Genomic DNA, 27049 nt, shown 5'->3' with positions numbered 1-27049 from the left:
CACTATGTAGACACAACCCACAAATCATGGAGGACAATGATTCAACAACAAATGAGTCGTTGGACGTAGTGCATCCAACAACCTGCTCCCAAGACGCATCTTTGTGTTTCCCTGCCTTTGGGAGGCCGTTCAGTCAACAAGCCCTCTAAGGAGGCAGAAAGACACAGCAACATATGAGAAGAGTTGGCAAATCACCCCAATCCAGACCCCACGTCTTAAGCTGAAGAATGGAAGCAGCAGACGAGGATATTGGGGTTTCCCCTATAAAACTAGCTAAGCCTGGTGGTAATGAAGCTAGGGCATTCGTCCCGTATTTTCTAATTAAAAAATGTTTAAAGTTGAGAGGAAATTTGAAAATATCACTAAGTGATATGTGCTATTGGAAGACATTATCAACAATCCCTAGGTGGGTTACTGTGTACGAATCGCCTCTTTATTTTTGACATTGGAAATTGTAATAAACAGTGACCAGGCAGAAAGCAGAAAATAGAGTTTATTGTAATATTTAAATTCAGTGTATCTAGAAGCAGGACTACTAAAGCACTTTATAAAAGCTTTGTTTTTAGAGATGGAATACTTAAAACTCAAGAATAAAATATAAAACATTATATTTAGAGACCTTTTTTTTCAAACACCCAATTTCAGCACTTTTTCACAGATCCAGTGTTTAGCACCATCACATGAAAAATCATTCCAAGACGCTTTGTCGTTGTTATAGACATGTGCACAGTCCTCCTCGCCCCATCTTCCACTGGTCCCACCATTATTAGGCTGAGAGTCATGCCAGTTCCTGTTAAATTTGTGACAGAATTAGACCACGTTTCATACGGCGCAACAACAGACACAAACATACAGCTGAGACTGTGCTTTAAAGCACAGAAATAAAACCACATGTCAAACCACATGTCTCTGTTTGTGCCTCTCAGCACTGAATCAAATAACTAATCACTTACTTGAACTCCGGGGAGGTTCCATCAACCCATTTCCAGGAACCCTCAGTTTCTTTATCATTTAAACCAATCCAAGCTTCCTTCTTGAAGAGTGCAGCAAGGAATGTCTGTCAAATAAGGCACAAAACTATGTAATGTGTATAAAGCTTTTATAAATTGTATGCTAAATACTGCCTATGAATAAGTCTATGTAAAACATATGAGCAAAAAATCAATCATTTCAACAACAAAAAAAATGTGAATTTTTTATCACATTTTCCCCCCTTTTATTTATTTAGTTTTACTCATTTTTAAAAATTAGCCTTAGTTTCTGGTCTTGCCAAGTTTCACTGTATTTCACAGGGTTGTCGTGTGATACACAAACACAATGTACTGTGAAGTAAAAGGGAAATGACACTTGGTTGTCAAAGATTAAAAAAAAAAAAACAACTAAACAGTTTAGCCCCATTTAATCTCATAACCCTCAGCCTTTGTGTAATTCAATCTCAGTAGTTTTTAGGACATTTAGTAAACAAACAAGGAACAGAGCAGACTGGTCAGCAATACACTTGTGTAGTTTTCTGTCTATAATTGTCTAAATCTGATAGACGTACCTCAAAAGACCTGCAGCTGTAATTGGAGCAAACGATTGGCTCTACAAAGTATCAACTCAGAATACAAACGTAGCTATGCTGCTCTTTTAAGATTTTAGTTGCAAAGAAATGAGCGAACCATGCATCACTTCTCTAACACCTCACAGTCATGTGCTACTTCTTGTAAGTGTCAATGACCCTAACGCCCCAAACTCTGATATTTATGCTCTAACAGGACAAAAGTGTTGAACATTTCAAGAGGTGTGAATGCTTGCTTGAATGCTTGCATTACTTTTTTTTGCTAATATAAAAGCGTATAACATAACATTAAAGATTTAAGAAACTTATGGACTTATTTTGCACACAAATAAAATCCATCTGACTAATAAAGAGAACGCAGCACCTTCTCCTCAGCATTGTTCATCACTAGCAGATCTGCTCCTCTGTGAATGCAGTCGCTCCTGGCTTCATCCCAGGAACCGGCTTCGTTAGAGAAATAGTAACAGGAAACGTTGAGTGTTATCCATCCTTTAGGACATGTTGATTCTACAAGAATAAAAGAACAAACAGAGTTTTCTCTTGTATCGAAAGAGCTGACAGTCTTTCAATAACATGAATGGCTAAAATTTCATAATATGCTAAAAAAAAATCTGTATTTAGTGTCCATTCTATTAAATACTGACTAAATCAGCAGAAAATATGGTTTTGTCACCTTTCTAAACTTAGACATAAAATATTACAAAACAAGAAGCTACGTATTAGGGCGCTGAACAGAAATGGAAAGTTAACTCAAATTTCTTAACAGAATTGACTCTTCACAGTCATGCAGTTCGGCTGAATGAAGGTGTTTGAAGGAGTTTGTTGGGTGTTTATATTTCAAAACAGAACCGCATTTTGCATCCCACACCGGACTTTGTTTGGACCGTTTCTCTTTCCCGTTCTGGTGTGACTCCGAAATCTTCATTCCTGCGTCATCTGGCTCTGCTTCAGGGTGACCAGACTACCAGTGACGTCGGACCACTTTTTCCAGTAAAGAGTAATCTACCGCGTTACTATTTCAAATCCAGTAATCATTCACTTACCCAAATCACCTTGCGTTACTATTTTCTTTTGGAATTTAATTTGGTTTCCTCTACGCGTCTTTGGGGAGTGATCGCCGTTTCAATGCAATGGCAGCATATGATCACTGCGACATAAATGTAAACAATGGAGGGAGGAGAGCGATGCGCATTTGTTTTTCTATTTTTCTGCTTAAAACGCAGGAGCTATTTTGAGCTTCTGTCGCCAAGGCCGACTATTATAAACAACTTTGGGCTTGCTTTTTCTAAAGTGATCTGAGTTGTGGAGCGGCAAGAGGAGCTCTGTGCGCTGGGCTCTGACAGCAAACGCAGGGCCGTAGCGCAGAACCTGACTATTATAACCATTAAACAATCTACCATACAGTTCAACCTTGTAAGTGGAGATACATAGTTTATGTTAGCATTATGAAATAACTTGCAATTGAGTACTGACAAAGCTCAATGTAATTTTCACAGGTGGTGGAACATTATTGTCAACAGTTGCTGAAAGTTACTTGTAACCTAACTAAGTTACTTTCCAAACCAAGTAATCAGTAATCTGATTAAAGTTACTTTTTCAAAGTAACTATACTATCACTGCAGACTTCAACACTAAAAGATTGTCTAAGCAGACGTCGATTGGAACTCAATTTAATCTAATAAAACATTAATCGACAATTCCTCATTAGTCAAAAAATTGTTTGCATCACCGTCGCCGTCCAGTACCAGAACACGACTCATAAAAGAAATGAAGCTGTCTGGACAAACCTCGAAGCTTCATCAGCTCTTTAGTAACTGCAGTGAGGTTGGCATTCAGCAGGTCTCGTTCCTCAATCAGAGATGACATCTTGTTATTTCCATCCTGTTGACATCCAGTCAGATTGCCGCTGGCGCTGAGACCTGCGGCCATTTCATCTGTTTTATGATCTGTTAACAGCAGAATATGTTGTTAAAAAAACATGTAGTAAATTTGAGCTTATAATATTTAAGCTAAAGTCCCACATTATGTCATTCTGGAAGATAGTTTCAGAAAATTAGCACACAACCAGTACAAAGAAAGAAATGCAGCATACCATAGATTGAGTTTGGTATGAGATTCGCCTCTTTTAAAACAAAAACAATTAAGCTTCTGCTACCGAGGCGATGCTTTCTAACAGACTATTTCCAAGAAGGTTTTGCAGCGTGTCCTTTCAGCTCTTACTTATCAGAAATGTTCAAACTGGAAACAACCTGTTCTTCCGTTGTTAACTTTCACATCTTAGTTTTCACCTCTGAATTGGTGAAACACACCATTTCAAGCAGTAGTTATTTTGACTAGTTTTAATCAAGAGGCTGAAGAAATCCAAAAGACAGCAGCAAAAATTTCACTTTGTCCATAATTAGGCTAAAGACAGTGGGAGGGTAAACTAAAGGCAGTTGGACTCACAGTAGACACCAAGGACGACCAGTCCAGCCAGGAGGGAAACATTAAGGAGCCCGAAAGCAATAATAATACCTAAATAGAGCCTCTTCTCAGAGCTGCTTGAACCTTAGCAAAGATTAAAAACAAATACATGTGAATTCTACTGAAAAATAATGACGAAACACATTTATATCTGTATGTTGTGTCATTCTTACCTCGGTAATTTCGTGCAGAAATTTGGGGAATAAGTTTGACAGGTTGAACATTAGCATATATATCCTCCATTGCTTGAAAGGGGAGCTGAATATTTTCTTTCCAGCCAGATCTGCAACCAGCAGCTAAACTGAACACTATGAAAGCGTGGTCGGAGCGGTGAGGGGTAACACGGTGTTTGGATCAAAGTTTGAGGAAGGAAGTCGCACAGAATAAAAGTTTGAACCAAAACTTTAGCACCTATTTTAGGCGGGTCTAAGCTGTTCACCAACCAACACAGCAGATTTTACTGACAAGACCAAAGTGCATCTGCACAAAGAGTGTGTGCGTCTGGTTTTGCTTATGTGAACAGATGAAGAAACTCTCCCGAGGCTTTACCACCATTATCAGGCTGATTCTCCTCCCAGAACATTAAAGAAATGAGAATCACCGTAATCACCTTATGTTACAACAGAATAAAAAAACAAACAAAAAAGGAACTACTTTAGTGACTCAGCATAAATAACAAAATACCTTTGTGGACAGAGTCCAAGTCTTGGATGCGGTTGCTCGGCCGCAGAGACCCATTTCATGAAGTTGCATGTTTCTGAGCTAATCTGCAGCTAATCTACATTGTCTTATTAAAAAGATGTGTGTCCCCCTGGTGTAGTACATTAGCTCATTCATGTTGATTGTTGAACTTTCTACAGGGGTTAATTCCTGGCTTTGCTAAAACGCTTGCTCAAGAGTACGATTTAAAGCTCTCAGCCTTAAACAGCATGCTTGATCTGAAGCATATTTCTATCTTAGTCCACTCTATTCTTATGGACTAAGCAAAATAAAGAAAAATAAAGAATCCGAAAAATAAATATTTATTAAAAATTTACACATTTTTTATTGTCCTCACACGTCAAATATTCCTCAAAACACAAGTCAAAGTGTAAACTAAGAAGAATCCACATTTTTAACATGTAACGGTCAACACTGAACAACAAAAGAAATAAAGGAATAAAACTTACGTGAGAGCCGGAGAAGATCCATCAACCCACTTCCAGGTGCCCTCAGTTTGTTTGTCATTCAAACCAATCCAAACTGAATCCTCAGCATACGAAGCCACAAACCTCTGCCAAATGTGCAAAAAATAAAATTTGTTTGAACTACATTTCATTACATGCAGTTTAGTGGTGAGCGTTTGATGCATTAATGTTACCTTTTTCCATCCTTTCATTTATAAATATTACCAATTATACTACCTATGCAAATATTTAGTTGGTATTTATAGTTTTTTTTTACCTCAGTCAATCTTATCTGCTTCTAAAACTAAAAAAGATGCTGAAAATGTTATGTTTTTGTATTTTTACATATAATATATAGGTTTTATTCTTCTCTAAATGTGTTTCAACAAATCTTAGATCATTGTGGATTAATCATGTCCACCTTAGATTAGGCTATGTATTTTAGATTTTTAGCTGCACTTGATCAAAATTATTTTAAAAAATGTGAATCACAGGAAGAGACAATTACTCGACAACTAAAACAGGAAGTAGTAAAATAAAAAACAAAAAAACAGGCACAACCCAAGTTACGTTTTTGTAGCACTCATGCCGCTTCCTGACAGATGGACACCCTGAGCGGAGAGCCATGTTGTTCAATTTAAAACAAACTAAAAAAAATTAGCAAGTTAAATAAATGTACTGTCCATCAGAAATCTATTTGACAAATGTTAATTAATGAGATTTTTATGCAATTTAATATTTCCACAGACTGAGGTAATATTAAATTACCAAGTTAAATGTTAATTCAAATGATCTTAATATTAATTACATTAAATAATCTTAAAACCTTTCTCCAGCTTACGTGTTGGGTCTTTGGATCGAGGAACATCATTAATTGTTACATTGGGTAAGCCCTGCAAGCACCTAGTGTAAAATGCCATTTTCAATAGACCGGAAACGACAGAGCCGCTTTTCCCCGAACGCGGAAGCTGACGTGCAAAGAGCCCTAAACAGGCATTCTCACAAGCAGCTGAGGACTTACTTTGTCTAAGCCTGCTCAGCTCTTCATGCATGTCAGTGAGGTTGGCATTCAGTCGCTCTTTCTCTTGAGTCACCAAAGAAAGCTTGATGGTGAAATCCGCTAACAAATTGCCAGTTTGATCACCTAAAATGAAAAAACATTCATAATAAACTCGAAGATTCAACATACGTAAGTGATATGGTGCTGTGTTTTCTTGTTCAGTACTCATGTTCACAATGAATCACACTTCGCTTTGTCAGATAGCTGTATTCAAGAACTCGCTCTCAGTGCCCCCAGTGGACAACTGCAGTACAACATGTACATGCATAATATTAAACGGAACAAGGATACAGAAATTGCAGCTGTGCCTTTCAAAACAAATCAGAAAACATGAACACATAGCGCAAAACAACTCAAAGGCAAGTTAAGATGAGAACACATATGGTTATGCGTAACGAAGCCAAAAATGGAGATATGTTCGTGTGACAATGATTAGTTCTTGGGGGGAAACTTTTCTATTGGCTTTGATTGCCTGGGATCATCCAAGTCTGTGTCTTCACTACCTCATCTAGCTTGAGGCAAATTATAAAACTTTCAAAACACCTGAGCATCATTATGGGAATCTCATACTGGTCTATGCTTCCTGTAGGCTATCCCTGTTGGTGGGGTCTGCAGCTTGGAATCAGCACATCACGCTTTTGGCTTTAAAAATAGGTTAGCATTATTATGTTTGAGGAAGAAGAGTTTGATATGAAAGGGAAGCAGCACAGAGTTTATTCTGTTTATGTGAAAACAGTTAAGAATGAAAGCACTGATTTTGGAGAACCAGACTCACAGTGGAAAAGAACATAGATCAGTCCAACCAGCAGGAAAGTAGTCAGGAGCCCCAGTAGGATGATAACACCGACATAAACTCTTGTTTTAGAGTTTTCTAAACCTTAACAAAAAAGAAATGGGAATCAAACACAATTTGACATTTAACAATGGCTAAAAATACAAAAACATATATCCACCTTGCTCTTTTCTCCACTCATTCTTTCCTCCCAGGGTTATTTAGAGACAAATTCGATGGGTTCGTTCTCTCCATTGTCTGGACAGATGTTGCTCCTGTGCTTGATTGTCAGATCTGCAGAAATAGCATTCAGGAAAAAGGCATCCAGTTCGACCTCTTACCATTTGAGGAAGTCAGACGTCAGAGGTGACCATATCTTTCCTCAAGTAAAGTTTCACATTTTGTAAACATTAATTATGTTTCCTTGAAGGAAATGTATCACATTTTGTAAAAACAAGATGCATATTGTGAATGTCACAGTTGAAATGGTGACATAAAATTATAAACAGGAATCCCCACACATCTAATGTTTAATTTTTTTATTATTATTATTTAGAGTCTAATTAAATATTTTTATAAATGCCTCCCATCAATCCTGAAAAAATGCAGCGAATATGGAAAAAAAAAAAATCAAACGTAAACACATTTTGCTTAGCAATTTATTTTTGCATCTTCCTTACATTTATAGTGTCAATATGCAGCAGTTGAGCACATTGTTAAAAATGTCCTGCCTGAAAAACTCACAAGTGCCAGTTTGACAGTCAAACGTTTGCGCAAACACTAACTTGATAACTTTTGCACAAAGGTTTGCTGCTTCTGTATTTCTATTTCTGGCCTTCTCGCTGCTGTTGATGACAGAGGAAGTGCAACACTGCCACTAATTAATCCACTAATTATACTCTGAACCTGCACTCTCAGTTCCTTTCAGAATTTGATGATTGTTTTATTTTTCATTTTTTTAAGAAGATGAACATGTGCTTCCTCTTCTGATTTATTTTGGGCCCCGCAGCCGCAGATCCTGGGAAAGTCATAAACATATTTTCAAATGTTACAACTACTTTTGGCTTTCATGCTTTGCTTCTTTTCATGCAGTTAAAGTTTCAAAATACTTTTTTTTTCTTTCTTACACATTCTATATAGTTCCATTGGATTTAATTTAATGGATAATTTGTGTCAGCTTCATTATTTAGTTGAATTATTTTCTATTCCAATGTGACACTGTGGTTGCCTTTACCAGACTCTTTTTGTTGCAGGTACATTTGGCCACTGCTGCTTCTTTTCTTGTGGTTTTCCAAGAATACCGCAAGAAAACATCCTCATAGCAATCCTCACTCATATATGCTCATATTGTCTCAGTCATGGCCACTGCAACTTTTAAAATATTAATATGTTGAAATATGTGTCATCTAAGTGTGTATTTTCAATAAAGATTGTCAAAATAGAAACTTTACAGACAAACAATTGTTTTTATTTGCTTTTGTTTCACAAATAACAATATAACCTTTCCCAAAATCAACTGAAAAGGTTTTTCTAAAGGATTCAGACCCTTTATATAATAGCTCACTTATCAATAAAAAAAAACAAAAACAACAACCATCAAGCCAGAAAACATAACACTGTATCCTGCTGAATGTTTTTAGGTAGATGGTCCTGATACTCTTGAACGTTTCTCTGCCCTGCCAGCTTGTGGAGCTGTTGTTGCGCAGTTGCCACGACAACAGATGCATGTATGTTGATGGCACAGAGATTACTTAGACCGCTGTGTGATAACAGGGTGATGACAGTAAAACGTATCACAGATTTATGTTTGTGGTTTTAAAAAAAAAGAGAGAAACTTGTCTTGGGTTTCAGCATATTATGAAAAAATAATCAGATAATTCTCACAAAGATCAAGTTCATTTACAATACAATTGTAAATGAAGTCAGAGGAGCCTGGATCTTCTGGATCAGAAGTAATCTAATTTTCTCCACTGCTGGGTGAGCTGGATCAGGGAGAGCGATGAAGGCAGATGTGAAACGACCGTCGTTTTTAAAATTAAAGTGCCTGAAGGAATGGAACAGCTTTTGTCCCTCTCTGTTCACCAACCGACCCACTAGTAGGACATAATCACTAAAACATTTGTCACAAAAAGTGCTATATTTTTTAGATTACATTTATAGACCAAACATTCGGACACACCTTTTAATTCAATGAGTTTCCTTTATTTTCATGACTATTGACATTGTAGATTCACACTGCAGGCATCAAAACTATGAATAACACATGTGGAAATATGCACTAAACAAAAAAGTGTAAAACAACTGAAAATACCCATTATATTCCAGTTTCTTCAAAGTAGCAACCTTTTGCTGTGATTACTGCTTTGCACACACTCTGCATTTTCTTGATGAGCTTCAAGAGGTAGACACCTGAAATGGTTTTCACTTCATAGGTCAACCTGCCCTGTCAGGTTAATAAGTGGGATTTCTTGCCTTATAAATAGTCATGAAAATAAAGAAAACCCATTGAATTAGAAGGTGTGTCCAAACGTTTGGTCTGTACTGTATATATATATATATATATATGCAGGGCCGCAACTACATATTTTTGAGGTGGATGCGAACATCATCATTGTAGGCTAGCTTAAGCTAACCTGAATATTTACAACTCTCTTGTTGATACACTGACATTTCTTACCTTCTGTCTTTCAACCACTTTGAAAAGCTTTTCTTCGTCTCTCCAACATCTTTATCCTTCCCCCTCTTCCGTTCACCTGCAAGTTGCCGGGAGGTTCGGCGTGCAAGCCAGCATGTGGAGGGGTTTAAATAAATTAGAAGATTGTCTAAAAGTTTTATTTGAATACTTGAGTTAGAAAAAGTAAACTCATTTATATATTTGATTTATGTAATACGTTATTTTTATTATCTTGACAAAATGTTGAAGGGTTCGCCACAAAGCTCTATATGCAAGCGTGTTAATGGAAAGTTGAGTGGAAGAAAGAAAGTGTGGTAGGACAATGTGCACATCTGTCTAGGACAATCACAGTTTTGTCAGGATTGTGAAACGAAGCCCAATAAAGAATTTGGGAGAGATTCAGATGGTGTAGACAACCACTGGAGTCTCAAGAGACATACAAAGTTAAATTCAATTTGAATTCAAGAATACATTATTGATCCTAAAATTAAGTAAAATATGGTTCAATATCATGTTATTCAAGGTTCTTCAAGTGGTTGTTAGGAAGGATCTCTTGTACCAGTCTGCATTACAGCAAACTTGATGAAGCCTCTGACTGAAGACTCTTAGTCGTAAAGTAATCTGACAGCATCATGAGCGTCATACTTGGGATATAAAGTTGCCCAGTTGTCTTTATAGATGAAAATACATTTTGACTTTAATTTGGGAATTAAGGTCCCAGAACCTAAAGGAAAAGTGTGGAGGCACAGAATCGACCGTGCTTGAAGTCCAGTGTGAAGTTTATTCCACAGTCAGAGAGGATTTGGACAGCAACGCCATCTGCTGTTCATGTCCACTTTGTTTTTATCAAATATAAAGTCAGCAAAGCCATCTACCAGGGAATTTACTGCACTGCTGTCAGCTTAGTCCACTTTATAATTCAACCAGGTCAAATTCATCCAAACCAGTTTTTGTCTGGTTTGGTCTAAATTCAGTTTAAATCAATTCAATTCATTTGAACAAAAAATACTTAGATTCAGATCCAGTCACAATTTTAGTTCATCACTGTTACAAACTGATTACTGGATATAATTTAAGCCCATCTGATTGTTGATTTACCAACAATTTCTACATCTAAAGCACGGGGCGACTGTGGTGGAGAACAACTCCCTTTCAACAGGAAGGAACAGCAGTATGAGCGTTGTGACTGTACTGTGATCGGCTGAGGGTTGAGAGGACAGAGCAGACAGAAGCACAGGTCCAGGATTACAGTCAGAGCCGTAGGCGTAGGAACCGGGGAGAACTGGAGGGGACATTATAGTACCCTAGACCGTTACTTGGTCTCTGACACTAACGACAATAAACGCAGGTAATATACTTGAAAAAAGGTAAAACATTGTCCGTTAGAATGGATGAAAAATGTTTAGATACTTAAATAGCACATTTTTACAAGACAAATGTCTAGCATAAGCTAAAGCTAATGTTAGCCACAAAGTTTAAAGAAAGTAAAACTCACCTTTGTATCTGTGTATAACGAGGCGAACATCTTGAAACCTTTCTCCAGCTTATTGTCGGGGCTTCGGATCGATGTACATCATTAATTGTTACCTTGGACAAGCCCAGCAGACGCCCAGTGTAAAGAGCCTTTTTCAATAGATCGGAAACGATTGAGCCGCTTTGCCCCGAACGCGGAAGCTGAGGTGCAAAGAGCCCAACAGTTCAGAGTTTCTCATAAATCCTTTATTGTCACTATTTAAATATCATATTCATTGTTCCAGGTAGGGGAAGCCATGCTTTGCTGCATTTTACAATGAACTTAAGTTTTATATCCAGACTATCAAAGACAGAAAATAGCTATTAAAACAATTGAACTCTGTACTGCTTTGAATGAACAGTTGGGAACCGAAGCCCCGTAGCTTTTTCTTCATCTTGAATATATTTATCTGTATTTGTTTTTGTTCTGGAGGCAGAACAAATGTTTCACTCTGTCGTTGTACAGTATGTCTGTGAATAAAGTTTTAAAAAAAAACATCTCCCCCCTCCCCCACACCCAACAGACTTCTTGTGGCTTTGATGTCACAGTGATGTCACTCATCCTGTCTATGACATCACTGGCGGCTGCCTTTGTATTGCCAGATTCCACAGAGAAATTCATTTGCAGTCTGAACCAGAGAGCAAAGATGGAAGAAGAACATTTTTTGTTGGCGAAAATTAACAATTTACAGAAGAACCGCAGCAAGCTGCAGGAGGAGAACCAAGAGCTTCAGAAAACCGTAGAAAGTCTGAAGATTAAACTAGAGAGACTAAACAGAACGGACAAGACACACAACTGGCATGAGGAAAATTGCTTACTTCTAAAATCAAATGCATTTTACAAAAAACAAATCAGAAAAATTAATCTAGACCTGGAGGAAGAAAATGCAAATATAGGCCAACTAAGATGTGATAATGAAGCCAAATTAAGAATTAAACATAAACTGGAAGAGGACCGGAAAAAACAGAGAAACACTGCAGCGGACAAATTAAGAGCAAAAACAGAAAAACTCGAGTGGCTAGAGAGAGAAAATGAAGAGTTAAATAAAGAGATTGTATCGCTGAAGATTAAAAATGACAGGATCGAATCCAGGCTGGCGGAAAAAAGCAAAGATGTCCAGCAAAGGGAAGAACCAGTGAGGGTAAATATCCAGGAAGAGGAACTATCAGTATGTCAGAAAGTAGGGAGAATTTTTATGCATATGTACGATTCAACGGTGGCGTATTGGGTGCCACCCTGGGTTTTTTTTTAACAGAAAAGGATATTTTGGGTTGCTGGAAACAGGATGTTTGTGGGATAGTGATGTGTTTAAATTAATTACAAATATAAATACTCTTGTTTGCTTTTGGAATTTGTGCCTAGTGAGAGATGCTTGCAGGAAGACATCTAAACGGGTCAAACTGGAAGCTGACACCAGATGGTCTGCAGCAAGAGTGATGACTGACGGATGATTAAGGGTTGAAGTTTATGGACCAGAAACAGAGGAACTGTACATGAGACAGGGATGCACAAGACACCTCCTTGTTCTGTGGGTTCATCAGTTCCTGCACCGTTTCTACAGAAGGAAATAAACAAGAACTCTGAATTTTGCATTCTACATTACGGCAGCTTGCAGGTGCAACACACCTGTGACTCAAGAGAACAGAAGAAGCAGCTGCTATGTGATTAACTCAAGATAACCAAATCCAGGGGTCTCAAACTCCAGGCCTCGAGGGCCGCAGTCCTGCAGTTTTTAGATGTGCCACATGTACAAAACACTGGATTGAAATGACTTGATGACCTCCTCCTTGTGTAGATCAGTTCTCCAGAGCCTTAATGACCTAATTATTCTGTTCAGGTGTGGTGCAGCAGAGGCACATCTAAAAGTTGCAGGACTGCGGCCCTCGAGGACTGGAGTTTGAGACCCCTGAATAGGCTCTGTAACTAGGACCGCCCTAAGGAAATAAAAAGAAAGTCTCTGGGAGGAGCTGTTTTAGAGCGGGTAGATTGTAACTAAAGCACGCTGCTGTCCGTTCTCCTTGCTAGTAAATCTAAAACTCACTTGTCTCTCTCTTCTTTTTCAGTTTGAGAATGCTTAGGTAGATGAACCTGACATTAATTTGGTCCTTCCAAGCCGGATCCCAGGATCCTGAAGGATTCCAGCGGGTGAGACCGAATCCAGAAGGACCGTGCGCACGGCTAAACTCTTCAGAATGAGTTTAGATCCTTTTCCGGGACTGGTATTTGGTTTACCAGCTGGAATCTGACGCTTGACGGGACTCCGTTTACTGAGAGTAAATTCTCTTTTAAAAGAAAAGCGTGAATGAGTTGATGGCGTTCGCGTTAAAAGAAATCCTGTGTAAGAAACGCTGTGAATCCTGGGCTCTGAAACTAAACGGCTTTAACTTTATGCTGTTGTGGTGATAATTGGATGGCGGAGTCCAGCGAGTAGCCGCTTAAATCCGTCTTAAAAGTTTCATTCCGTAAAAAAAAAAAAAGTGCGGCGGAGTCCTGCGTGAAGACGCTTCAGCTCCGGAACTGAAGTGTGATTGGAGGTATAAACACCTTTAGGTATTTTATCTCATTTAAAGTAGCGGGTTTGGAAGGAGCAAACCAATTGTGGATGCAGAGGCAAGAATCTTCCACTCGTAAATGTCCAAGAAAGGATTACCACAATTGGTATTTTTAATTGTTACCCACTATAAAAAAAGAAACCAGTTTTTAGAACAGCCTAGGTGTTGACAAACTGGTCTAAATTGTTTAAAATGGGTAAAAATAGCAGGAAGTGGAGAGAAGTGTTTCAATATGTGTTCGTTTAATTTCTTTTATAAATGAATTCATTTAAATTGTCCGGAATGGTAGAAAAATAACTGCAGTACTGGAGAATACACAGCAGATGGCGGCATAGCAACCTCGCCATTAACAACCATTGAACGAATTACTGCTTTATATTTCAACAGTAAATGTAAATCAAAAGATTAACAGCAGTGAAAATATTGGGAGTGTGTTGAAGGGCAGGTCCCTGATAAAATACAAAATATCTGAATAAATGGATAGTAAATTACAGGTTAAAAGGTTAATTAAATACTAAAATAGAACTAGAACTATAGAATAAAATTAAAAACTAAAGAAAGAGCCAAGAAATTAAGGAAACAGAAGATTGTGATAACAGTGTGTTGGCAAATAAATAGATGACTAAATGAAACACTAACTAAATAAATAAATACAGGAATAAGTAGATGAATATAATAAATAAAAAAATATCTGAAAACTGGAACAAAAGTCATAAAGGAAAACAAGTAACAGACAGGAATGTGAAACACAAGAAAGGGGAATATGAAAGTTTTTTAAGAAGGAAAAGGATGAGGAAACTTTAAACAGTTAAAGTTTCATAGAAAGAAAAATAATGATGAAAACTACTAGCTCATGGTTTGCAGGAATTAATAAACTGAGTAGTAGGTTTGGTAAATAGGCATATCTGGTGATTTAGAAATAAGGAGAAAGGCAAGGAGCAAGTGAGTCAAAGTAAGAGAATGGAAAGATGATTTGAACAAATATCAAATTAAAATGATCGTTGTGTTCAAGTTGCTCTCATAGCAGTTTGGAAGAATGTAATAACTGGAAATAGAAAATAGATCTTATAGAGAAACAGCTAAAATGCTTTGCATGGTCCAAAGGATGTTTATAAAAATCTGAGTAATAATTATGTAGAATTATAAGAATTAAAATATTAGATAAGAATGTTAATTATTCTTTGCGCAGATTAAAAAAAAACAAGCTGCAGCTGATTCTGGACATCTTAACATTCTTTTAATAATGAACAAAACTTTATTAAGATAGAGAAATATTAAATCTACAGGACTTACTTTTAATTGATTCAGTGAAACTAAAACTAACTCTCTTATTAAATATTAATTGATCAAACAGAGGAACACATAGCCTTCATGGATTTCAAATGCACCATTAGCTCTGCTCCTAAAACCTTTATTTTTATTGCCAATATAAAACAAAAACAAATGTTTGCAGTCCAGTTTAAAGAATCCAAAACAGATTACAGTTTCTCTGGCTACAAGATCAATGTACCAATGGGCTCTTTGCACCTGCTGCGCTGACGTCACATCCTCATTCATCCGACACATTATGAGAGTCAAACTGTGTTTGCTGCAGCCAGGGCCGCAACTACATATTTTTGAGGTGGATGCGAACATCATCATTTTAGCCTAGCTTAAGCTAACCTGAATATTTACAACTCTCTTGTTGATACACTGACATTTCTTACCTTCTGTCTTTCAACCACTTTGAAAAGCTTTTCTTCGTCTCTCCAACATCTTTATCCTTCCCCCTCTTCCGTTTTCTGTTTTGGGCCCCGGAGTTTTTTCTGCGCCCCATCTTTAGCTCCTTGTTGTTGAGGCATTACTACAAATTTAAAAGAAAACAAAACGCGCCTCAGCCGCTGCCCAAGCTGCCTGTATGGGATGGGGGCGCCTAATCAGTGCTGTTCCTCTGTTATTGATCATTTCATACACGAACAGCTGTTAAGTACATAAAATGCTGACTATATAAAAAATAAATTCCCCACATCGTTTTTGCGCCCCGTCTACTGCAGCGCCCCTATGCGTTGCATACGCTGCATAGCCACCTTTTGCGCCACTGTATATATGTTCTAAATTATGTTAACGTGGTGAGAAGTTATGCTTATAAACCAGTAGCCATGCAAAAAGGATGTTCTCATGGAAGGATGAAGGTTTTAAAAGGATTTTATTGACATTATAATTACAATTTTTTAACAAAAATTTAAGCCGCCAAAAAGGGCAAATACATAAATTAAAAGAAAGTTCCAGATAGATTTAGGGTTTTTGAGAAAAAGGTTAGTCTAGTTAATTTCATGAATCATTTAAAGTGGTGAAATGCCGAAAGCTTTGGCCGCTTGATTCATAACAATAGTAGAAAGTGCAACAGTTGTAGTCGTATAGTTACAGAAATCAGCAACCCTGTTAGAAAATTGCAGTAAAGTGAAAAGTCTTAGCTGGAAATGATTGCTTATATCACTCTGGAGCAAATTTGACCCTCTCCTTAGAGTGTTATGTATTATTGTGATATTAAAAAATAAACTAAAAACCCTAATATACAGAGTACTTATGAAAGAAAACAAATGCTTTTGCATTTTTTAAAAACTGAAAAAATATATATATTACTAATTTCATTTCCTTCTGCTATTGAAATGAATAAAATTGTGGCTTTTCTTTACCATCTTCCTCTTTTCTTTTCCTCTTTCTAATTTTGCTTTGTAGAAACTATCTAAACGAAGAGTGCTTTCTTTATATTTTAATACTTTCTGACCTATTGTTTATGAGGGGCAACTTTAATAACGCACTTCTGAACTTAAGATTCAGAAGTAAATTATTATTTCCGCAAACAAAGACTCGTTAACTTAGTATTTGTTTTGCATTGTACCTTTCATATTTCAGCATACACAGTCATACTGAGGTTGCATTTTTACTGCATTTCTTTTCAATGAGCTTCATGAATTATGTGCTGTATACTCTGTGAAGTGCAAGCAGTTGAGCAGAAATAAAACATTTAATGACCAACATCACAAGCAAAAGTGTCAATTGAGCAAGCAGATAAATTTAACCTTACAAACGTGATTAAAATAACAGAAGGGAAATTATAATATTTATGTATATAAATGAAGGGTGTTTGAACAGAGCGAGCTCTTAGGTCTGTCGGCCAGCAGGGGGCCCTCAAGAGTGAAGAATGAATTCTCACAAGGGAGAAGATGGCATACAAAAGAGCATTTTCAATTGAATATGTAAATGTCATCTTTCAGACAATCTATTAATATAATGTATTAAAAATTATATATTTTTAAAATGGGATTACATTTCAAGGTCTCTGTAACTGCAAAACAATAAAAATAAAAGATTTCTGGGATTGCCGGTAAACCTTTTACAAAATGTGTTTTCTCACTGTCTCTCTCTCTCTCTGTGTCTCTCTCTCTTTCTCCCCCTCTCTCTCTGTCTCTCTTTCTCTCTCTCTCTCTGTGTGTCTCTCTCTTTTTCTCCCTCTCTCCCTCTCTTTCTTTTGTGTTATCTGCTTTTCACTCTTTACTGTATCTGCAGGAAGAAAAACAAACTACTTTTAACTGTGGAGACAGCAATTAAAAGTTCAGGAAAGCAAATTAAGATATATTTAGAATATGTTCCTAGGTTTGGCCAGAAGGGGTCAGTGTTTATGTGGCTCACCAAGCTGGTTCACCGTTTTGGTTACTCAAGTAGAAGTCAGCCTGTTGCTGTACATTGCTTTTTTAAATTCATTACATATGTATTTTATATTGGGTTTTATATTTATGTCTTAATTGAGGAAGGTGACTAATGGTTTGTTTGAACTGAAGTGATTTAAAGGGAGTGGCCAACTCTCTGGTCATGTCTTGGAGGCCACTGAGTTTAGGAAATTTATTATTACCTCAAATAAACTATAATCAAATGGTCATAAAAATGAACAATGCAGAAATGTTTGATTACAGATATTTCATTTTGATATTTTGATTACATTTCTTTCTCTTTCTTTTTGATGCATGCCTGAATCTCATTCAGGTGTGTTTGGGAATGGATGCATCAAAAAGTTGCAGGATTGTAGCTCTTGAGGACTGGACTTTGGCAGCCCTGATCTCTAAACCAGTCCAATGTAGCCGTTCATGTAAGTTTAGGGTTGGCATGTTAAAGATCTTTCGACGCAATTAGAAGACTTCTGGGGTGGATCGTTCACACAGAATCTTATCTAGGGGTATGAAAGTAAAGACTGATGAATGCAAAGTCACACTTTTCAGACTTTTTTCAAAACAATGAAAAGAATAAGTGACTTTTCTTTCACTTCACAATTACGCCCTACTTTGATAATGTAGCTGCAGACTGGTTGCGTCATAGGTGAGCAGATCATTTACATGTAAAGCATCGGTCTATGTGTCTCAATCAGACTTGTTCTGTTTTGTGTCAGCGAAGGGGAAACATTCACTAAACACACACACCCACACACACACATACACGTTTCCATGGGGACCAAGCGGCCACTCTGCTGTTCAATTGCCGGTGAGTGAGTTGATGTAGACATCTATTGTGCTGTGTGTGTTTGGGGGGTCAGGGAGCTGGCTTGAGGAGGGTTAGAGGGGAGCGGCATTGAACAACACAGTAGACAGATGAAAGCACTGCATATCCTTAAATCTAATCATAATTTAGTCCTCAGCAGCAGAAGATGGTTTGATTAAAATAAAGAGGGAAAGAGGCAAGACCGAGGACAGAGAGGGACCCAAGTGCACTAGTCAAGGGACGAGGGGTTGGTGGGTAGGGGGAGGACGTGAGATCGCTCTGAAATGGGAAATGATAGATCAGAGACAGCCTGATTCCTAAAGCTGATGCTTATTTCTTGCATCAGTCTTGATTTCCAGGCACGGGCACTTACCCTAAAAGGATTTCTAAAGCGCAGACGGAGCAATGCTCCACAGATGTCTGGACCGTCAATCTGACAATGTCAAATTATGACAGATGACATGACAAAACCTGGACGGAAACCGCAAACCGAGAAGGATGGAATGGTGATAAAGTTTCCAACGATTTATAAAGCTGTTTCTCTGAAAGCAAATAATGATGAGGTTGTCAAAGACATGTTACAAACAAGGTTTTAATATGGTTTTAAATCAATCAGATGCTTTACACAGAGTAAAAGGGGAATTTGCAATCTGTAAAGGAACCCCAATAATAAAACAATTACCTGGATGGACAGGTGGATGGACCTGTCCCATCAAATATGACTTCCAAAGAATTTTACTTCATAAATGAATACCTTAAAATTAGACCCCTGTCTCTTTAAGAAAGTCCTGTTCTTTCCAACTTTCCGCCTTCAGGAAGTCATCAAACAGCGCTCATCCACCAGCATTGCAGTGAGAAGTCACTCGTATTTAATGAGCTCAGCAGATGCTCAGCTCCACCAGGTGTTTGCTAATTGCTGCTAGCTAGTCTGAAGGAGCTGAGTGGGGAAGTCGTGGGATCGCTGCTCTGTGAGGCAGAAGCTTGAAAACTTGAAACTGGAAGCTCATAGGAGGAGCTTCATCCTCGAAGGCGGAGCTAGGTCTACCCAGGTGTTTTGGACAGCTGAATGGTTGCCATGGGAGAATCCAGGATTTCTCCAACATGCATTAAAGAATCAAAGCAACACACCAGGTATGTTTTTGATGAGGGAATACTATTATAACATGATGTGAAGCTCAAAAAAGTCGATTTTACATAAACCTGCTACTTTAATTGAGGCAACTTAGATCGTTAGGTGATCTGGGTTCCTTTCTTCCTCCTAGATGAGTTGTTAATTTGATCCTGGATTGCACTGATTGGCTCTCCATTCATGGGAAAGCTTACCCAGGAGTAAACTGGGTACTCCTGTACACTGGTCCATGTCTCCTCCATTTGTGGTTCACTGGAGTCCCAAAGCATTAGAAGTGACTGATAGCAGCCACTTTCTGTGTTTTTCATTTACTCTTAACTTGTTTTTAGATTGGAAAATGATGCAACGGTTATTCAGATCTTTTACCTCAGAACAAATTTCAAATAAAAACGTTAAACCGGAGAATTTATTCTCATTTTCTGCTAACAGAAAATGAGAAAAGGCCAAAATAACCAGTATTACATGCATGGCTTTCTGATCTCAGATAGTGCAAAGAAATCAGGTTTTAAATGACACGACACTTATTCTTTACCTTACTTACACTAAACTTTACCTTTTAATATCCTAACATAAATCTATGTTTAAATAATACTGATTTATCTTCTTTTAATCACAGCTTTCACATGTCTTAACATCTGTTTTCACAATGCTGCCGGGATCAGGTGATCACCTGATCTGTTCCTCATGAAATGAACTGGTGTGTGCAGGTATGGAATTCAATAGACGCTGGAAGCAAAGGATTATAGTGCATCTTGATACAGATTTTAAAAAAATACACATAAGTCTGACAATATTTTCTGGACTCTTATTTTTTGTATAAGATATGGCTATTTGCATTCATCTTTCCACATCAGTAAAACATAAGAATGGGTACATAATGCACTAAAATAACGACAATAACCATCACAAAGGAAACCAGAGCAGTGCTTGTGGGGCTAAAGGAGACTGGTTCTCCAAATATTTTTAACAATGAGAAGTACTCCATGGGCGCCTCACATCGTTTCAGCCCTCGTGAGAACTCTGTTTGGAGGAGAATTATGTGTTTTACCACGTTAGACGGATACTTTGGGTGGCAGGTCAGCTTCAAGGAGCCCATTAGCAGACGCCCGTTCTCCACCTCTGCTGTGTCCTCCTTTCTTCTGGCCCCTTTTCATTTTGGTCTGAATTTGTCAGTGCAGACGTATTTCATGACCTTTCTTTCTGAGACTAAGTAAATATACTACATCCTGCCTGCCGTCCTTGGTATTGATCATGCTTTTTAGAGATTTTCATCCCATTTCATGGTAATGACAATAATGGAAATGCACTATGTGTTTCAGAATTGGTTTGATGCAAAACACATCAGAGCACGGTTCTTGAAAAATCTGAAGGGTTTTATAAGATTTCGGAAAATAACTTTGATCCTCATTTCTAAAATGAAGAATGGAAACAGAAAAAAAAAGTGCTATGGTGTGATGTTTTTCCAACGTGTCCTATTTCGACATGAAAATTGCCAGCAAAGAGTTAAAACAAAATCAATTACAATAAATATAGGTGTAAAACAATACTGTGAAAAATTTAACAAAATAACAGCAACAACAATGATGATGATGTCTGCTTCATTTACTTAATTGTAACTAGTTTTTTTGGGGGGAGGAGTTATTGTACAGTAAGTCAAATAAGGTTTTCTGTTCCTCAGTCGGACAGATAGTTTTTTGTGTTTTCTAATGTATTTAGTTGGATTATTATATCTCACAGCTTACTTTATGAGCTTATGGAAACCTATTAAGTTGTGTGGATAATAAATAAATTAATAAAATGTTTATGTTTTTCACAAAAATGTTTAATCTTTGTTAATAAAATGACTAAACATATTGGGAAACTGCTGAACATGTCTATCTGAATAAAACAATGTTGAAAAATTCAGCCAAGTAAATTGTGCCTTACTAACTTCTCATTTCTTGAGAAAGAAAAACTGACTATATTTACTTTGAATGCATACAGATTGTCTTGCAAAACTATTTACACTAGAAAAATATTTTTACATTTTGTCACATTTCAACCAAAATGTTCAGAGCATTTACTATGATTTTAACTGACAGATGAACCCACAGTACAGCTAATTTTAAAGAGGACGGAAAAGCATACATTTCAAAATATTTTCACATCTTTACTCTGATGCCCCTAAATACAATACACTGTAAACAATTGTCCTCATAGGTCACATAATTAGAAAATAGAGTTAATAAGAATTAATTTACTATTACATTATATTCTTGGGTAAAGACAGAGCTGTAAACAAGTCACTTGCTAATTTTTTGTTTTAAAAAAGTACTACGTGTCTGTTTATTTATGTATTTTTTATCCAATGCATCGGATTTTGGTCAATGTTTTTCTGGGTATCTGCCTTTTTTTATTTCCATGGGAACGTTTTGTGGAACCTATTTCTCCAGTCTGAGTTTCACGCCGAGGACTTCCGCTCCGACGGACTGGAATGACATAATGGTAAACAGAGTAAGGTGAGTCTTATTTACCTTTACCGGTTGGAGCGTGACGGCAGTTTTACCGCCAGATAATCCAGCATCGGTCCAGTAAAACATGGTGGATGTATTCGGAGTGAGTGAGACCTTATCGGTGATGTTAAAGTCACATTCATCCATGATGGAGAGCGGCTACCGTTAGCTGTTAGCTCACATTAGCAAAGGATAAATAGGCCTAACTCAAGCAGATTTGCCGGTCAAATATGAGATTAATGAAATTAGTTATGTCGTTTGCAAGTGGTAATTGTAAAGAGAAGAGTATGCGGTACATTGTCAATTACTAAAACTACATAGAAGGTGGCTTCAATTCTGTCTCTACAAAGATGCTGAGTCTTAATGGACTCGGAGGCAAACACTTGAGTGGGACTGGATGGTGAACGCTGCTGCTTATTGATTTCTGACAGCGACTTTACACTGAGGTGAAATCTTCCTGTAGAGATTTTTTTTTCAACAAAACTCGTTAATTAGCGGATAATGTGGTGGATATCAATTTGATGTCTCTCTCTTAGATTATTTTAATTTTTTGTAGGTTCAGCTTTAACATGAACTTATTGAGTTAAATATGAACAAAGACGATTTTACTGGAGAAAAAAAATAATTAAGAAAAGAAAACTTTGTACTCTGAGAAAGCTTTGGTTTTCTCAGAGTACATGGTGTACGAGTCACCTCTGTTGAAATTAAACATGTAACTTCCAGCCTGAGAGAAAATTTTTCTATTAAAATTTAGTATTAAAACGCAACATCCACCTGATCAGACATTTTAAAGAAACCACTCCTCACATGTATTTTATTTTTGCTGAAAATAAGTAAACAATTTGTCAAGAATTTGATAAGCAAGCTCATTATGGAGTGTATATTTGCCTTTTTGTTTTACACATGAACATTTCTGAGTTTTTACAGAAACATGAATGAAATTGTCCTGGACAAACATTAGCTGTAGGAAAATAAAACTCGTAAACTTATGTGTAATCTTATATGGAGGACATGTAATAATCTTCAAATTAATATTGCAAGAATGCAATATTTGCTGTGTCGTGAATTTAAGCTCTGCTTATCAATAATGTATTTGGTCTGTTGGATGGAGTCCGGCTGCAGTAAATGATCAGAGACCATTCTAGAAGCATCTTGATTCATAAGATATCATCACAACAAAAATGAAATAATATTGCGATCTCTTTAATGTCTACTATTGCATAGTTTTAGTTCTATTAAGCCCAGTGTTTTTGGTGCGCTGTATGATCCTGATATAAAAGACATTACATTACATTTTAGTGTAATGTGAAAGAATTATAGAACCCTTCACAGATTATGTTGTTTAACATTTTGGGACAATACTGAGACACCAGATAATTTCAACAACAACATACTTTTCAAGATTATGTAATTAAAACATTAAAAGAATGTCGTCTTTTTCATTTAAACTGGCTAAAATCATACACAGGCGTATCGAATCAGTCTCTCTGGGACCTAGAGAAAGTGAACTGGAGTAGCGTGAAAGTGTTGGGTGATTTAAAGAGGTGCTTCTTTCCACTGAGAAGGACATTCAAAACAAAACATGCCAACATGGCCATACAAGATGGTTCACCCTGAAAGCAGACCGCATGATGCTAAAAGAAGCAACAAAAAAAAAAGTCTCTATAGCAGGTTTTAGAGCAACAGATGATATGAAAGTATATACCTCTACAATCAGAAGTTGATGGAAGATATTTAACTTTCATGGGAGTTGTGCAGGGAGAAAACATTTGATCTCTTAAAGAAAAAAAAACATGGATTCCACACAGTTTGTCAGAGAGAATATAGACAAATATCTGAACTTGTGGAATAAAGTCATTTGGACAAACAAGCCTAAGCTTTGACACAAGAACAAAGGACGCATTCAGTATTTCAGGTGAGTAACCCATTGTAGCATTTCCCCGTATTACTCAAACCATTGGTGACAGATATTACCCCATTTGTTTGCATATGTTAATCATATCTGGTCAGTTGAAGGTGGTGATTACGCAGCTTGTCATCAAAAGTACTCCTTCAGAAATATAGCATGGAAAAAAGCAAAAAGTTACCCGAGTGGTAAAAACAACAAAGTAGTACCTGGAAACAATTGGAGCATTTAGATTGTGATTCATGTGCAATATTTATAGAAGTGATATTTTCCAGCATCCCTGTTAGTTGGTTGGTAGAAGATGGATTTGGCAGCTGGTCTGTTTTTTTGTGATTCATCTGGAGGTCAGGAGGAAGTTTGATGAGTAACTGATGACGATGAACTCAAAGCTGAGTCTGCAGGCACATGATGTCACTCTAAATATGGTGGGTGTGCGTGGTAAAATGTTAATTACTACAAACTTTACAATACTAATAATTTGCTCCAAAGTGATGAAGCTACAAATCTTTTGAATTTAGACAATCATATCAATGATTATCTAAATCCTACAAAAGGGAATTTTTCCCCTTTTGTAGTCTTGAATGGTTTGTACATATTTTAACCCACCAGACATTGCATTCTAGTGATGTAATGTCCATTTAACAATTAATATATGAAGGGGGAGGGAAAAAAATCAATAGGAGCACAAATGACCCAGCGTATACAAACAGTATATAGAGGGAGGAGGATGAGGACGGATGAGCATGTCAGGCAGATGGATGATAACCCCACCCTGGCCTGATTCCTCGCTGCTCATTCTGCCGATAAGCAGCAGAGGAGGAAGTCCATCATTATTTTACTGGGACATAAAAGGCAGGATGACCAACTCTATTCAGCTAATCGAGATACCGCTGGTATGTTTGAAGTCGAATCTTTATTACTATCTGTTTGCTTCAACAAACGCTTGGTTTAAATGAACAAAATCAACTGTAACATGAAGTAGTTTTGTTGCTTCTTTGAAAAAAAAAAGCAAAAACCAAGACAAAGCTTTCTTCCTGTCAGTTGTGCATCTGTTCTTGGTATTGGTTTTGCACATCTTGTCTTCACTTCCTCTTTCTCGCTTCTCTTTTGTTACAGAGAACGACCCAGACACTCTCCGCCAGCTGACCTCACAGCCACCTAACAACCAAAAGCAGAGCATTGATTTCAGTGTCAGGTTAGTGAATTTCTAATCAGGCATCTTTGCATGTTCACGGAAGAAAAAAGCAAACTTTTGGAACTGGAAAAGGAAAAGTGGAAGACGTCTTCAGTCAGACTTCAAGCAACTATTTGAGAAATTCTCAGACATCCTGAAGATGGTTCTCCTATTCATACCTGACTCTCATGCCCAGAAGACTCCATTATGTCCTTGTAAATGTTAGTTTTGCTTAGTGGTCATGATTGCAGGGCTTTTGTTCCTGTTCTGGAAAACTGTCTTGCTACAAGATTAGTTACTCAGGGGAAGTCCTGTCCTTTCACAGCCATGGAGGGCCTTGAGCAGCTTGATGTGGTGGGTGACATCAGCCCAGCTCTGGAAGCAACCGAGGACTTCATCCACTCCATGGCTGGGATCCAGAGTCAAGGCCCAAGTCCCGCTCAATCGAGCAACCGCCAGCCTGCGAGGGCGCACAAGCAGCTGCAGGATGTGTCCAGCTCCGCTCTGGGCAAGCTGAGCTCCAGCGGCGTGTGGAACCTGCTGGCCGGAGAGCAGCCGGAGGTGGGGCCCCTCGGCTTGGCCTGGGCCGACAACTTCAGCGTTCTGGGCCTGGGCATGGGTCTGAGGCACGGGAAGAGGAGCCGAGCGCGCTCCACCAACGACCTGGTGGCCCACATGCAGGAGTGCGCCAACAACGCCGGAAGCGCCTCGTCGAAGTCGGTGTTTAAGAAAGGACACAATCGGTCCAGGTCAGACGTCAACTACCGTCCGTCTGCTTACACGGACAATGGGCTGCCCGCGGTGGACTGCGACACGCTGAAGAACATGATCTTCAACCAGCAGCAGGACGGTGAGTGCATGGACAAGATCGTCCTTCATTTGATGATAAACCTTAAAAAGAAATGATGACAAAACGGATTGAAGGTAATTCCTATTTTAGATGTTATCCAGTTTGTATCATGAAAATTTATCTTCAATTACAGTATACTAAGATTTTAGTTTCCAGTTTGTAGTTTTTTACCCACTTTTGTCTCTGACCCCTGGTCTGTGGCCCCATGTCTGCTTGTTGATATTTTGACCAGGCTGCTTGGAATCCACCAGAATTATAATGCACACTTTCACCGCACATGTACACTTAGCAGTAGTTCTTAAACCAGAGTAGTTGTTAAGAAATGCATTATCTAATGAACACTGTCCTTCATTTTCATGCTGAGGCCTTTGTCTGTGTCCAGTATTATTGAGTTCTGTTTAAATCATCATTCATAGCTCTGTGTGATAAGAAATGTATTCACAAGTGGAGGAAAACATTTTAAAGAGATGTCTCCTAAAAGCTGAATGTGTCTCAGGTGGTGATGAGAGCCATGTTCCGAAAAAGCAAGCTGTAAAAATTTCAGCCCATAATAAGCATATTGTAGTTCCTTTATTGCATAATTGGAAATTCTGTTGTTCCCTACTCTTGGTTTCACAATAACTTCAAGAAAAATCTTCAATTTAGCAACGTGCTCTCATTGTTGAATATTGGTGATTGAGAAGCGACCCTGCAGAAGCCTTTATTTTTGTCTATCTTTTTGCTTTATTTCTTGCTTTCCCTAGTAGGCTGTAGTAAAGCTCTTGCAACTAATATATTCTTCACCCAGCACATGTACTAATAACCTGGCAACGTTTATGAGGTGGCCATTGTTACTTCATCTGTGTGTGTGTGTGTGTGTGTGTGCGTGCGTGTGTGTGTGTGTGGTTTTACAGTTTTGACCCCTGGTGTAATTTCTCTTATTTGGGTGAACTGACCCTTTAATGACATAGCATTTGCCTAATTGGACATTCATGGTGCAAATTGTTGCTTTTGCTCTTTGAAGATGATGTCATGCCCTCTGTTGACCAAATCATTGAACCTGAAGTATTCTTGATTCTCACCAGAAGGCTGGCCCTTACCTGAGAGAGCCTTCCTTCCCCTTCCCCAATCTGATCGGCAGTCCATTCAATGAAAAGCTTTCTCAGGTTTTGAGAGGATTATGGAGGACAGAAGTCCCCGACTATTTGCACTGCAGATCGGGGCGTGTGCTGCACTTAGGTTGAAG

At 37.9% G+C, this 27049-nt stretch overlaps 2 protein-coding genes across 9 annotated transcripts in view; one reads left to right on the top strand and one right to left on the bottom strand.

Moving 5' to 3' along the window:
* Positions 1-88: 88 nt before the first annotated feature.
* LOC111609356 (C-type lectin domain family 17, member A-like) lies at positions 89-4325 on the bottom strand. 2 transcript variants are annotated; one of them, XM_023337466.1, is made up of 7 exons: positions 4198-4325; positions 4007-4108; positions 3349-3507; positions 1926-2068; positions 954-1057; positions 620-790; positions 89-145 (listed from the first exon to the last, which is right to left on the bottom strand). In XM_023337466.1, exons 1-6 carry the CDS (start codon positions 4265-4267, stop codon positions 628-630), a joined length of 741 nt encoding a protein of 246 aa, XP_023193234.1. In that variant the 5' UTR covers positions 4268-4325; the 3' UTR covers positions 89-145; positions 620-627. The 2 variants fall into 2 exon arrangements, with proteins under 2 accessions (XP_023193234.1, XP_023193232.1); XM_023337464.1 differs by lacking the exon at positions 89-145 and having other exon boundaries at positions 479-790.
* A 17515-nt stretch (positions 4326-21840) lies between these two features.
* plekhm3 (pleckstrin homology domain containing M3) overlaps positions 21841-27049 on the top strand; it is a 43280-nt gene continuing 38071 nt past the window's right edge. For 3 of the 7 annotated variants that reach the window (XR_002753060.1, XM_023336962.1, XM_023336968.1), the window contains exons 1-2: positions 21841-21900; positions 24917-25824. Coding sequence is in view for 6 of the 7 variants with exons in the window: in XM_023336962.1 (XP_023192730.1) it covers positions 25194-25824 (631 nt within the window). In the remaining variant the exon portion in view is untranslated. Of the gene's footprint in view, positions 21901-22550; positions 23810-24611; positions 24694-24916; positions 25825-27049 lie in introns of those variants that run through there. The other 4 variants (XM_023336965.1, XM_023336967.1, XM_023336963.1 and 1 more) reach the window with 4 other exon arrangements.

This window comes from Xiphophorus maculatus, chromosome 7 (genome assembly GCF_002775205.1).
Source record: "Xiphophorus maculatus strain JP 163 A chromosome 7, X_maculatus-5.0-male, whole genome shotgun sequence".
Lineage (NCBI taxonomy): Eukaryota > Metazoa > Chordata > Actinopteri > Cyprinodontiformes > Poeciliidae > Xiphophorus > Xiphophorus maculatus.
Note: the sequence above shows the minus strand (reverse complement) of the source record. Positions and strands in the feature narration are given on the sequence as shown.

Excerpts from the sequence above, each read along its gene's own strand:
- LOC111609356 (XM_023337466.1), bottom strand. The coding sequence starts at position 4,267 with ATGGAGGATATATATGCTAATGTTCAACCTGTCAAACTTATTCCCCAA. Across the intron at positions 4,109-4,197 it reads TTCTGCACGAAATTACCGAG|GTTCAAGCAGCTCTGAGAAG; the intron begins GTAAGAATGACA and ends ATCTTTGCTAAG. Across the intron at positions 1,058-1,925 it reads TGAACAATGCTGAGGAGAAG|ACATTCCTTGCTGCACTCTT; the intron begins GTGCTGCGTTCT and ends CTTATTTGACAG.